This window comes from Gossypium raimondii, chromosome 5 (assembly GCF_025698545.1).
Source record: "Gossypium raimondii isolate GPD5lz chromosome 5, ASM2569854v1, whole genome shotgun sequence".
NCBI lineage: Eukaryota > Viridiplantae > Streptophyta > Magnoliopsida > Malvales > Malvaceae > Gossypium > Gossypium raimondii.
Window position 1 is genome coordinate 12,508,948 of NC_068569.1, and position 14,244 is coordinate 12,523,191.

The 14,244-nt window shown below is 34.3% G+C and overlaps 2 protein-coding genes and 1 long non-coding RNA gene across 3 annotated transcripts; 1 reads left to right on the top strand and 2 right to left on the bottom strand.

Annotated features, from left to right (window-relative positions):
• Nucleotides 1-1,252: 1,252 nt before the first annotated feature.
• LOC105769754 (CBL-interacting serine/threonine-protein kinase 12) lies at nt 1,253-3,209 on the top strand. The gene has a single exon (XM_012590605.2). The coding sequence runs from the start codon at nt 1,454-1,456 to the stop codon at nt 2,888-2,890; it is 1,437 nt and encodes a 478-aa protein (XP_012446059.1). The 5' UTR covers nt 1,253-1,453; the 3' UTR covers nt 2,891-3,209.
• Nucleotides 3,210-4,818: 1,609 nt separating this feature from the next.
• LOC128032033 (protein DELAY OF GERMINATION 1-like) lies at nt 4,819-5,544 on the bottom strand. Its single transcript, XM_052630231.1, has 2 exons — nt 5,511-5,544; nt 4,819-5,462 (listed from the first exon to the last, which is right to left on the bottom strand). The coding sequence occupies exons 1-2, from the start codon at nt 5,542-5,544 to the stop codon at nt 4,819-4,821; spliced, it is 678 nt and encodes a 225-aa protein (XP_052486191.1).
• Nucleotides 5,545-6,696: 1,152 nt separating this feature from the next.
• LOC105766800 (uncharacterized) lies at nt 6,697-7,883 on the bottom strand. The gene is made up of 3 exons (XR_008195804.1): nt 7,745-7,883; nt 7,519-7,663; nt 6,697-7,426 (listed from the first exon to the last, which is right to left on the bottom strand). It is a non-coding gene; the product is annotated as an uncharacterized LOC105766800 (long non-coding RNA).
• Between the last annotated feature and the right edge of the window lie 6,361 nt (nt 7,884-14,244).

Genomic DNA, 14,244 nt, shown 5'->3' on the forward strand with positions numbered 1-14,244 from the left:
TATCTCGTAAAGGTAGTTGCTTTTTTGGCTTACAGGTAAACTAGGATCGCAATTTCACAACTTGCTCGAGAAAGAAAGAAAAGTCAAAGATACCTTATTGGTCACGCCTCTTGAATCATCAAGTTGACTGTCCTTGGCAAATCTCTTATCACCCTTTTGTACACAACATTGTCTATAGCCCTAGATCAGACAAAAATCTGAGATATTTGAAATCTAACGGTGTGATAGAAGCTGAGTTTATTTGGGTGGAGCAGCGGAGAGCGGAACACGTTGTGACCGCCTCAAAAAAGGGCGATCGGACATCGCCATGTGTTGAGCTGTCACGGGAAAAACGTCACGGCGTGCCTCTCCTTAATTCCTACGCAACTCTCTTTTCCCTGATCATTCATAAAAAAGGTTATAAAACCAATTATGGTATTGATAAAATTGTTTTAAGAAGAGTATTTTTACTTATTTTAATTTTACGGGAGTGAACATTTTGATAATGAAGATATTTTATTAAGTAAAATAAAGAGAAATAACGCTAATCGTTCCACACAGTTCCAATTTCCAAAATGGTGAGTGATTTTATTACTTCAAACTCTAGGATCCTTTTAGAACCATAGGAAACATTTCATATTTTCGAATTTATTACTTGAAAACAAGTATCAGATTTGTTTAGAACATCCGTGAAAACAACCTTCTAAAATTTTAAAATATGAATATAAATATGAATTGGAGCAAAAAAGTGGTATACTTGTATTGGTTTTGAATTCTACCTTCACAAATTAATGAGTAAATAATTTCTTTAAATTAATAAAATAATATGCCAAAGAAACAAATAGCAAATGAATTTTAATTTTTGCATTATGTATTCTCATATTATCAATTAAGTTATCCTATTATTGAAACTATTAATTTAACCATTAAACAATACAAAATTTTGTAACATAATTTAAAATAAAAACTTTAAAGAAAGGTAAAATGTTGTCGTTTAACCTTTAAAATTAAAAAAAAAGAGAGCGATGACTTTTGTACAAGTTTCAAAAACATCAAAACCAAGATTTTTACAATATTTATTTTCTTAAATTTTCATTTTGAACTATGTTACATAAGATTTAACGTCTAATTAAAGATTTTAGTAATAGAAGAATTTTATTAATATGACATATATTAACTTAGAATAAAAATATACCTTAAATATATTTATATCTTAAGAATACATTAAATATACCAAAAAGAAAAGGGAAAAACAAAAAACGAAACAAACAGAGAGTATGATATTCAGTTATTAACTTCCTATATAAAAGCATCTATTTTCTCACCAACGCCATAAACGTAACAGATTCAAATCATTTTAGAGGCCACTCAACAAAAGGAAAAGAGAAGCCATTAAAGTTGCCCATCATTAACCACTCAATTTTCGTTTTTTTTTTTTTTGAAAAAAAAACCCCAAACCCTAACATTGAAGACAATGGATTTTTCCTCCAAGGTCGCAAAGAAAGAAACCAGCGCTGGCTCAGGTCTTCTCTTAGGACGTTACGAGGTCGGGAAACTCCTCGGACACGGCACTTTCGCTAAAGTTTATTACGCGCGCAACGTCAAAACCGATGAAAGCGTGGCCATCAAAGTGTTGGACAAGGAAAAAATCCTCAAGGGTGGCTTAATCGCTCACATTAAGCGCGAAATTGCCATCCTCCGCCGCGTGCGCCACCCCAACATCGTACAACTCTTCGAAGTTATGGCCACCAAAACTAAGATCTACTTCGTCATGGAATACGTACATGGCGGTCAGCTCTTCAGCAAAGTCGCCAAAGGCAGATTAAAAGAAGACGTCGCTAGGAAATACTTCCAGCAATTAATCTCAGCTGTTAATTTCTGTCACGCCCGCGGGGTTTACCACCGCGACTTGAAGCCCGAGAATCTACTACTAGACGAAAAAGGGGATTTGAAAGTCTCCGATTTCGGGTTGAGCGCGGTTTCGGATCAGATCCGACAAGACGGTTTGTTTCATACGTTTTGCGGGACCCCTGCTTACGTAGCACCGGAAGTTTTGGGGAGAAAAGGTTACGATGCTGCCAAAGTAGATATCTGGTCTTGCGGGGTGATTTTGTTTGTTTTAATGGCGGGGTATTTACCTTTTCACGATCATAACATTATGGCGATGTATAAGAAGATTTACAAGGGAGAGTTCAGGTGCCCCAAATGGTTTTCACCTGATTTACTTCGGCTACTTACCAAGCTTCTGGATACGAACCCGGACAAGAGAATAACCATCTCGGAAATCATGGAGAACCGTTGGTTTAAAAAGGGATTTAAACATATTAAATTTTACATTGAAGACGATAAAGTTTGCAGCGTTGAGGACGGGGATGATAACCTGGGATCATGTTCGGACCATTCAACACACTCTGAATCGGACGCCGAGCTTGAAACAAGGAGGAAAGTTACTACTTCATTGCCGAGGCCAGCTAGTTTGAATGCCTTTGATATTATATCCTTTTCGCCGGGTTTTAATTTATCTGGATTATTTGAAGAAGGGGAGGAAGGGGCAAGGTTTGTGTCAGGGGCACCTGTTACGAAAATTATTTCAAAATTGGAAGAGATAGCCAAGCTGGTTAGTTTTACAGTGAGGAAAAAGGATTGTAGAGTTAACTTGGAGGGTTCTAGAGAAGGAGCTAAAGGGCCATTAGCGATTGCTGCCGAGATATTCGAGTTGACGCCTTCTTTGGTTGTTGTGGAAGTGAAGAAGAGAGGAGGGGACCGAGGAGAGTACGAGGAGTTCTGTAACAAGGAATTGAAACCTGGGATAGAGAATTTGACGCGAGACCAATCAACATCTGATGCACCTGTACCTGCACCCACACCTGCCCCTGCCCCTGCTGCATATTTACCTTCGGATACGGAATAGATTTTAAAGAGTGAGGAAGAGGAGAAAAGGGTAATTAAAGCTCTTTCCTTTCTCTCTCTCTCATGCTTTTTGTTGTCCCCTTCCTTCGTCTTAGGCTCTTGTATCATTAAAAAAAAAAGTTGTTTTTTGTCCTTTCTTTATGTTGTGATACTTGGGTTGAGCTTGGGATGGCTTTGATATATATTTGTATGATCTATTCTTGCGTCCAGAATGGCAGATTAGATCACAGAGGCTTGAATACAAAGTCATACAAATCTCGGCATTTGCATGTCTGGTTGTATATTATCATCAACATAATTGATCATATGAGTTAATGATACATTCTAATTTATATCCTCACTCTTTTGTAAGTTTGACTGGTTAGTGTGTGACAAGTTCAACGCTTAGCATTAGCTCTAGTCTCTGTTGCTCAACTTCTGTATGCTACTTTGGCCAGATCGCTTTTAAAGACAAATAGCACTTGCAAATATGACAAGTATGACCTGAAGCATGAGCTCTACTCCATTATTCAAAAGCCTTAGTTCTCACTAGTTGAGGGTTTGGAATAATCATCTTTGAGAAGAGAAGCAAATTTTCTTACTAGCAGTTGCCTTCTGGTAGTAATTTGTGCCATTGTTTGTTTGACGGTTGTAATCTGAATTCCGGCAGTTAGGGACAAAACCCAAATTTCAGGCAATGGATATAATCTCTTGCAAGAACTGCATTCCGTGCTTTGACACATTTGATGAAATGCAAGTTGCACAAGTAACATAGATAAGGACTGCCAAGAGAACTGAAACAAATCATTAACTTCTTTACACTAAATCTGTTAATAGATGTGGAATACAATCTGGATTGCTTTGCTACGAGGCAATTCTCCAATTGAGCCTAAAGGTATAATCGAGTCAAATCGAATTTGATTGGTGACAAGCTTGAGCTCGATTTGAAATTAAGAGTTTAAAACTCTATTCAAACTTAATTTAAATATTAATTTTTAAACTGAACTTATTTGAATTACTTGAGTTTGAGTTCAAGCTCGATTAAACTCATTTCTTAATAATTATTCAACCTAGTGCTTCATAAAACTCTATCTATATAGTATAGACAAAAATATATTAAAAATTAGAAACTCTTCTAATATAATCTAGATAGAATTTTCAAATTCAATAAATTATGCTGCACTTTATAATTATTGAATTAATTTCAAATTTTTTCAAGCTTGGACATTATTAAACGTGGCCATTTTGAAAATTGAAACCATACGTACAAATGCAAAATCATAATTGAGTTCAACTTTTTCCTTTTTTTAAAAGCAAATGGTTGCGATCGGATTACATCATCCATGCTATATAAATAAGAATTAAGATTACAGGTTGATAATTGGACCCTGACACTTGTAAACAGGCATAAATAAAAACAGTCTTGTGCTTTGAAGAATACTATAAAAAATCCTTAAACAACAAAATTCATAATTTGTTTGGGTTATACTTTATTCTAGTTTCCTCTTTCTCGTTTCCACGCAATGCTTATCAAATATGACAATGGCAATGGCGGATGGCTTCCATTATATAACAACAGCTAGAGGGATTCCATGTGTCGGCGAAGACTGATTTCATGATAAGCCTAGTTTCTCAAACAATGTCGATAGCATGTGCAGGTTTCAACAAGGCAGGAGTTAGTTCATGGTGTTCTTAAACACTAACGTACGTATGGTCTTGCTGCTCTTTTTGGTTCAAATTTTGGCTATAAAATTTTGATAAACCTAGAAGATTTCAAAGGAAACTGTAACAAAAAGCATACAATAAATACTATCTGTGTTGATTTTATAAGAATGGGTTAATTAGATATATGCACCCTATTAAAATAAACTTGAACAAGAAAACATGAGAAATGAAGTGTATTGTCAGATGCTTATGCTATATATGCATCGTTACATACATACAGAATAGTTATCTCCTACCCTGCCTATTATCTCTTGTTTTTCCCCACTTATGCATGCAAAGGTGAAGCTTCTTACTCGCAACAAGAAAATCCACGCCTTGCAATGGTGTCAATATGGCAAGTAATTCCTTGAGGGTGCTTAGCCTCAGCTTGTCAGCCTCCTGCAGTATATTCGCCATAGAGCTCTCGAGTTCATCCAGTGCATGATCTACATTCCCACTAGATTCACCCACTCGGCTCATCCTTTTGGCAACCATGGCAATTGGTTGGTCTGCTATGTTCTCCTGTAAGCCGGCCAACTGACTCGAAAGCTTCTCTTCTTCCTCGATCGTCTTAATGTGCAAATTATTTATCATTCTAAGCTGCGTTGCCAAAATCTGGCCAAGGTTTCCCCAGGCTAAGCCCTGGATGATTTCACTGAGCTGGTACTCCACCTGTGACCCACAGTGTGCATAAGTGAGTCGAATGTATGGGGAAGGTCTACAACCTGTTATCCAAAGCAAGGAGTTCTCCAAGGCGGTGTTCCATGACGGTGAAAACAAGCCTGAAACTCTCTTCTCAATATACTGTAGGAAACTGTCGAGGGACCTCTCAACCAGTTGGGCGCAGGTGTTGTCCGTTAAGTTGCCATCATTTTCGCTCTGGTTAAGGGCTTGAAGGCAGCAAAGGAGCCCAAGCTCAGGCCCCAACCGGTTTCAACTCAACGCAACAGAAGAGAAAGCAGGTTGACTCATTAACTCAGCCCATCATTGTTAGTTAGCCCAGCAGAGTGGGTTTTTGGGTAATTGGTAAAATTTTGGGTTATATTACCATTTGGCACCTATATTTGGCTTCAATGTTCAATTTGGTATCTGAGTTTTTTTGTGCCAATTTGGTACCTAATTTTGGTTTCAATATTCAATTTGGTACCTAAACTAAACAACATCATGTCCAATAAATACCTTACATGTGTGCTCTAGTAAAAAAGATAGGAACTTAGTTGGGACAAAAGAAAAACTAAGGTACCAAATTGAACATTGAAGCTAAACTCAGGTAGTTGTATGAGATAAAGAAAAGCTCAAGTATCAATTTGAAAAAGATCAAGTACCAAATTGAACATTAAAGCCTAACTCAGGTACCAAATTGGGACAAAAAACTTAGGCATCAAATTGAACATTCAAGCCAAATATAGGAACCACATAGTATATTAACCCTATAATTTTCATATTTTTTATTTTTTTATTATAATTGGTGATTTCACTATGTTATGTTACATCAATAAATAATGGGCGTAATATAAGATATATTACATTCTTAAGAACGAATACAAGTTTAAATTTTAGAAACAAAATTATTGGAAGAGGAATCAAGAATCTCGAACATGGACCATACAAGAGACATTAAATTAATGAGGTTAGTAGATTTTTATATTTTTTAGGTGATTAGTCGGTAATGCAGAGTCTAAATGTAATTTGTATGCTAAAATTGGGGTTAATTTGTCTTTGATTCTATTTATTAAAAAACTGATTTGGTTTAGAAAAAAAATTCTATTATGCTTATCAATCATTTGTCTTGTGAATGCATTATCTCTCTTTAGTTTATATTAATCAAATCAAACGATACGATAGAAGACGCTTAGAAGAACCAAAATTCACTAATGGCAAACAAATTGATTTAGGTAAAGTGATAAAGATTACAAATGCTTAAATTAGCAACAAAAAGAAGAGGAAACCAATATTCTATCATGAAACTAGTATAAAATTAATCAAACGCCTTCGCGGAAGCCATAAAATTTAAAAATTCTCAACCATTTAACAATATTGAAGAGGGAAAACAAAAGTATGAATTGGTTTATTAGCATTACATTAGAAACTTTGTAATCACAAAATACATTATATCTACTACAATTGTAATACATACGATCCATGTTACCAAGTATAAACATGCACTTCTTTTGCATTAATGAAGTTGTGGCAAAGATGAATGGGCGAAAATATTGAAGGATTGGACAAATTTGATGTGTATAAATGAAACAAAGTGACCAAAAAAGAAATGGAAACCAAGTACAAGGAACAAAGGCTTTTTTTTTTCTCTCGAGTGGGCGGGGGAGGATTTCTATTTTGAGACAAAGAAATTAGGTTGTCTCTCCATTGATAAAATCTCTAGTTCAGCCTACCATGTGGGGGAAAGCCTTGGGGTAGCTTGCTCAGGTGGGATGTTAATTCCTTGCCTCAATTTGGAAGTGATACGTACCTTTCATTGTTGGTCTTTGCCTTGCATCTATTTGGATGCATTCATTTATAACATCACAGATCACCTCAAGCTCGTCATCTTTGAGAGATTCAAGGGTTGGATCAATCATGTTGCTGATGCTCCCTTTTATCATTTAAACATTCATCGGCCTGCCAAGTTCATTATTACAAGTTTACCAAACACCCTAAACATACGGCCATTTCTCGATAGCACCATGCTCTGCTGAGTAGGGAAGCTTTCCAGAAATGACTTCGATTAGTAATATTCCAAAACTGTGGACATTCACTTCCGGATCAACAATAGGTGGCAACTCAGAATTTTGTGATTCACCATCACCGAGGATTTCAACTTAGAGATACCCTCTAGGCTAGCAATTTCTCCAACCTGTGTAAGTAAAAGAGGACGAAAGAGAATGGAGTGTTTTGTGATTAATTATAAGAACCTCATGAAGCCAATTTATAAAAAAATTTATATACCTTTGCAGCATAATCGTCTGTTAGAAAGATAGCTTTTGAACTTAAGTTTGAATGAGGTAAGGGAGGATTTAGATTGTGGTGGCAATAAGCTGCACCCATAATGACCTCACCCTTGCACTCCAACCAAGATGCTCCATTTCTTTAACTGAAAACAAAAACAAATGTTTAAGCTCTCAAAGGATCAAGGTTGAGTAAAATGTTCACCGCGTGTAAATTATAATATTACCTTGCAGATGTTCAAAAAGGGTTCCATTCGGAGCATGTTCAAAAACCATCATCCTGCTGAAAGGGTTCATTCTCCTCACACTAGCCAATAAGGTTGACAAAGTTCTTATGGTTAAATCGTGACAGTGCATCGATCACGCTGCTTGCCATCGTACACACACACATATATATATATATATATATATATATTATAACAATATAAAATTAAAAAAACAATTTTTTGTGGGGGTCTTATGATCTATCATTCCTCACTATAGTATATTATTTTATCATGTATAATCGTTTATCATATTTTTAATAAAATTAAATAAAGATGAAATCTTTATTCATATATACTATCAAATTTGAAATAAAAAATTTCTTTAGTAATCGTACTCATAATTAAAAATAATAAATTATATTTTTGAATAAAATAATTTTGGCTTCAAAGTTCCAAGATTCCTTACTTCTTTTTCATTTTAAAAAATATTTTTATTAATTATATTTGACACCAATTAGAATAGAAATTAAACCGTCTTATATAATAAAAATGTTAAATTATATTTGATATAAAAATTGATCACGAGGATAAAAAATTTCAGGTTATTAAAAATTTGCAAGTCTAAGAATTTAAATATATCTTTGATTGAGTTGTAGCTTAATTGGTATCGATATTGTTGTCAAGTATAGGAGAACGTAAGTTCGACCGCATTGAAACGCATTTATCCTCCTATTTAAGAGTTAAGGAGAAATTATGGGTAGTTCCAGACATTATATCAAAAAAATAATTTAAATAAACATATGTATTATAACTATTAAAAATACCTAATTTAATGCGTGACAGAAAAAATTATAATTGGCAACATATAATGTAAAAAGCATAATTAGGTAATACATACCAAATTTAATTTTTATTTGATAATTAATTATAATTAATACAAGATCTATAATTAATTGTAGTTTTATTTTTAGATTGTTAGATATCATCTTATATAAAGTTCTTAGTTGTTGTTGAGATAATAAAATAAAGAGTTGAGTTACTAAAATTCTGGGCGATATGTAGCACACTAATTCCTACTATTTTATTACTTTATTTTACAGTAGAAAATACACACAAGCAACAAGCAAAAAATTGCATTACATTTCTTTTACAAATTTTCCTTTGCATCCAATACCACCATATTTTTTTTTACCTCTTAATAAGTTCTATTAGATTTTGGCTTGATTTTTGGGAAAAGAGAAGAGAGAACTTGATATTGATTGAAGACATTACTGGTCAAAGATGATGTTGTGCGAGATAGCTCACGGCAACAGTTGGTTTTTTTTTTTTTGGAAAATGAAGAGTTTTAGAGAATTTTGAGCACCGATGATCTTTTGTGAAGCTCCTCATTGTGTAAAAAACATACTACTGTTCCATGCTAAAGGTATTGTGATGTACTGAAACGCTTATTAATCTATGGAAGTTCCTTTATAGACTAAACCCCCCAAAAAAAAATGTAAACAAAACCTTAATTTCTCTCCGAGCTTCTTCTCTTGAGCTCTCTCTTCGACCTTTGCTTATTCACAATTAATTTAGTTTAAGCGCCCCTCCCCACAATTAATTGTTATATAATAATAATTTGGCATGGCATCTATTAATGTGAACTTATGTTGGGTGTTAGATAAAACAAGCTGAAAAGTCATGTTGGTATTGACAAGAAGAGCAACCACCTCAACTGCCCCTGCAACTTTCTTACATTTCTGACAGAGATTCAACTACTTTCTGGTTATCCCTACAACTTAGCGCACGGATGATGGATTGTTTTCAGTGATTTGCATTGCCCATTGGATCTTTTTTGTCGCTCTCATAATTAATAAATAGGTGGGAATTGACTCACTGGTTCCAAGCTCTTGTTGGGTTAGTTTGCTTATTGGTAGGGCTTTTTTTGAAGCTGCAAAAACTCTGCAACTATTCTGTGAATTTTCAGAAGAAAAAAATGTTATTGATGGTGCATAATTGCTTGCATATGGAGCTTTACTCTCAACAGATAGCTTATTAAATATTTATACCCGAATTAGATTTACCTACATCAGTTGGCTGAAAGTAGAATCACTACAGGTTAAAACTTGTACGTACTAAAAAAAGGTATAGAATAGACAAAACTGAAGCTTATACCGATACTTTATAATTTCGAAGAATGCTGCTTTACTATTCTACTTCAATTTTCTTGAGCTGCCAAAATTTGAAATATGAAATATTAATTCTCGACCACTATATTATATATATACTTAAATTTTTAAAAAGACTTTTAATTCTCCATTGACCTTTTTAGTTATACCATTTTATTTAATCTACCCAAATGGTTGCATATGAGTCTGTCATTGTACTCCCGGAAACCTTGAACTTTGCAAGAAAAATATGGGAGGTTGTTTTAAGTAGTAATGTTTATCGTATTCATGAAAAGTTATAAACTTCATTTAAAGAAGAGAAATGGTTTTCCTATTTTCTTAAAGAAATATAACTTTTTTATCTGTGAAGTTTTACAGCAAACCTTGTTAAAGATAGTGAAATGACAGATAGACATCCTTGTGCTCAATTCAACTCCTTACTCTAGGGAGACAGAGAGGCGCCACTGCTCTTATTTTGGGAGGATCCCTTCGGAGAAGTCTGGAAGGTACCTTTTTGTTTTTTTTTTTTTGGTGTTGTTATTAAATAAGCCCTTTTTCTTTCTTCTCCTAAACCAAAAGGAGTTGATGAGTTGTCCGGTGTTTGTTAATTAATAGGTGTCAAGTGGCATGGTTGGAATAGATTCAACCCCCTGAAGGTGGACAGCATAGAGAGGCCAGGCCACGCCCCATCATTAGACAATAAGGGGAGGACCACTCCCATATTACCATTGGTCAGGTTTGGGTCAACAAATGAATAGCAAATTTCTCTCATAATTGGATTGATTTTAGCTGTCGATTTTGTTGGCGATACAGGAGGAATTCCACTGTTCTTAATGGTGATGAATGTGGATAGAAGAACATGTTCGGAGGTGTTGGTCGAGAATTTATTGCTAAACAACGCATACTATTCTATATTTTCATTACCAAAACTTTCTTATAGCTTTACTTTCCGGTTGGTATTCGTACATTATTTATTTATTTATTTTTAAGTTGGGTGATCCCCACGAGCTGGAAACCCGATAGAGTGCTGGAGGTGAATTCGAATTCCTTATGAACCGTCCCACGTCGTATATAATGCAACCATATATTAGGTTCCCACTTTTCACATCAGTTGATGTTAGATGCCTGAAATTATTTCCCAAATCAAAGCACCGGCCCTTTCGATAAGGCTGTAGCCAAACCACATGATACACGCGTATGCTATAGGTTTTTACATTGAAAATCATGAGCGGTAATCATTGAAACCCGCCGATACCAATCTCTATTTTTACTTGATCGTACAATGTGCAATAACAGTCGGAAAATAAAATTAATACCTGGCTACCACTGGCAGGAGTTGAAGATGATATAAGTTTCATGAAAAGAAATAAAGAATTTAGGTCCTTAAAACAGTGAAAAACGTTCAAGTATCATGTAGCTCAACCTACCAGTACTGTTGCTACTGTTTGTAGTAATAGACACTGGGCGAGTGAACGGCAGAATGGCAAGGCTCTGTCGTAATTTCAGAGTTTCTCTAAATGTGTAGTTACTTGACCTCTGCCCTCTGCTTTTGTGTACCAAATTCCGTGAATGTTTCTGAGCGATCAACCAGGACAGGAGATTAGTTTTACATACAATGAATTAAGTTTTTGGCTGTCTCCCATGATCAATCAAGTAACTAATTTGAAAGTCAAAACGAACGCCAAGAATAGGTGTCAACTTGGAATACCATATACTCCTTTTTTTCTTGTTCCAAATATATTAATCTCCCTGGGCACATGATGAAATCAAATCAATTGTAATTTGTATATTACTAGTACGCTTTTCTACAAAAAGTGGAAATCTGGGATGATAATGAAGCAGCAAAAAGCGTAAGAAAAAGGAGATTCCACATATATATCCAGTGTAAAGTGTCAACGTGAAAAGGTCTCCCCATCTTATTGTATAGTAACTAAGCAGCATAAGAAGAGTTGTTTCCGATTCATGTCAGCAACTTTTTCACCGTAATTGATTTGAAAAAAAGGTTCCAATGATGGATACGTATTAATATAAAGTAATCAAAGTTGAATGTAGCTACCAATATTTCAATTCAATCATAAGATATATGTAGACAGAAATATTAATGTTTATCAGCCTGCAATGAGTAGTAGTCTATTTTCATTGGGCCCTAATATATAATTGAGAATAGATTTAGGTTAGATGTTAACCAACTTCCAATTCTACAAATTATAATTGCAAGTAAGACCACTGAAGCCTCCTACATCAACCGTTAATTACTTGTGTTATTTCTCGTCAAGGCTACACTTCAACGGCTTGTTTTTGCATCAACATTTCCAAGGGACCTTCATATTTGACACGTACCTATATAATGAACGATGAGTAGTGTAAATTGAACCTAAAAAAGTTAAAATAAGGTGACGCAGTCTTTTCTAGGATAAATAAGGTTTGGCCTTATTTATTTATTTTTTTCGCATCAAAGGTTTATATATATAGTAATATGGTGATACTGGTGAGGTTCATAAATGTGTAATTTAAAAAAGGTTAAACTATGTCCACCATAGAGTCTAACAGTAACTATTTAAGCTATTAAGTAGTAGATGGGATAGTTCCTTTTAACTCAGAGCCACTCAAGTCTAAATTGTTGCAACTACTCATGTGAGTATATTACTCTTTTCTCATGAATGATTGTTTCCTAACTCTTCACAAAGGACACAACTGCTTTGATTGTACGCACTTTATCGCCCAAAGAAAAACATGCAAAATGGTTCTCTTTTGATATATCTTAAATTCTGGGTTAATCAAATTTATATTTTGGAGTCGGTTATAAGAAACAGAATAGAGTATTGGATACTGAAGTTGATTTATGGATTTTTCAGCATGAAATGGTCAAAGCAAAGACAAAATAATTACTTCTTTGAAATTAAGATTCGCATGGATTTGAACAAATTAAAAAAAATGCATGTCAACTCCCCACAAGAAGCTCCAATGTCTGATAAACCCATTATTTTAACGTTTAATTTTGGGAATAGTAAAGATGAACATGTCGCACATACTCAGCTACTTTTTGGATATGTCATTTCACTTTTTAAATTTACCCATAGACGATGAAGACAAATTAGTCCAATTTATAAAGTAGTTCCCTTTGGGAAAAATAATAAATATACAGCTACTTTTGTTAATGCGCTTCAACTTTAACTAACACCTGTCTATTAATTTCAGTAAATATGGAATTTCTATAACATCAATTATATGATTATTTTGACCACTTAATTAGTGTGAATATATCACTATTTTCTAAAGTTAATTGTATAAATTAAATCAACAAAACCACTTAATTATGTACATTTTGTGTCAGTGGTCAGTGGAGCAAACTGGTTATCTATATAATGTTTATTTATTTATCTACCCAACCAAATATTTCTGTTTTTTTTTTTTTGGAGGATAAAATTAATGGGCCGGGATCTTTTTCTTTTTGCATTTTGGCATGTATGGGAAGTCTAAAGCTAAAATTAATTTATGACCAGACAATGCCCTAAGCCCTAACATATTATAAGAATTCTTAACACATTCATTTCACCCACTTTTTTCCCCTCTTTCCCAAGGAGGTGAAGAAGATTCAAGAGCTAAAGTACTCTTCATGACTCTGCTGCTTGCAAATCGAGAAAACTAAAATGTTTGGAAAATGATTGAGAGCAACTTGTTTGAATACAAGAGACGAGACCTACCAAAATTGACAAAGTCTTGCAGCACTTGCTCGCCATTTGCGACCCCACAATAATTCTAGTCCTGGAATGACTACCAGAAAAGTTTTTTTTTTTTTCCCTCCTATACGAAAAACCAATGAACTATATATTGTCAAAGTCCTAGAAGCATATATTTGCACTGAAAATTAAAGATGTGTGAGTGTGTGACTCTAACACAATACGAACATGGGAACAAGACAAAGGTGCTATTATGATCCAAGAAGAATTAAGAAACCAAATAATAATAATAATAATAATAATAATAAAAGTCTTGTTTAGGTAGGAAGAAATTGATGGGTTGCTGAAGAAATGGCCCCACACTTTCCTACAAAAGAAAAACCCATATTTTATTATCTCTAATCATAATATTAGTAAGGAGGGCATACATCTTATTAACAAATGAAAGGTCAAACAATTAGTTTAATCACCAAAGAAAGAAAGTGTCATTAGGTTTTGTTTCTGCAGCAAGACACCTGTCAAAGAAGACTTCATTACTAATAGAAATAAGAAAAGAAAGAAAGGTGAAATAGTCACATGATATATGCAACAGTTCCATCTGTATCCATAATGTGATGAAAGACTATGATTTTGCGTTATAAAGATAACATGTGATGGTTCAATAATTTCTTCTTCTTCTTCTTTTTTTATTAAA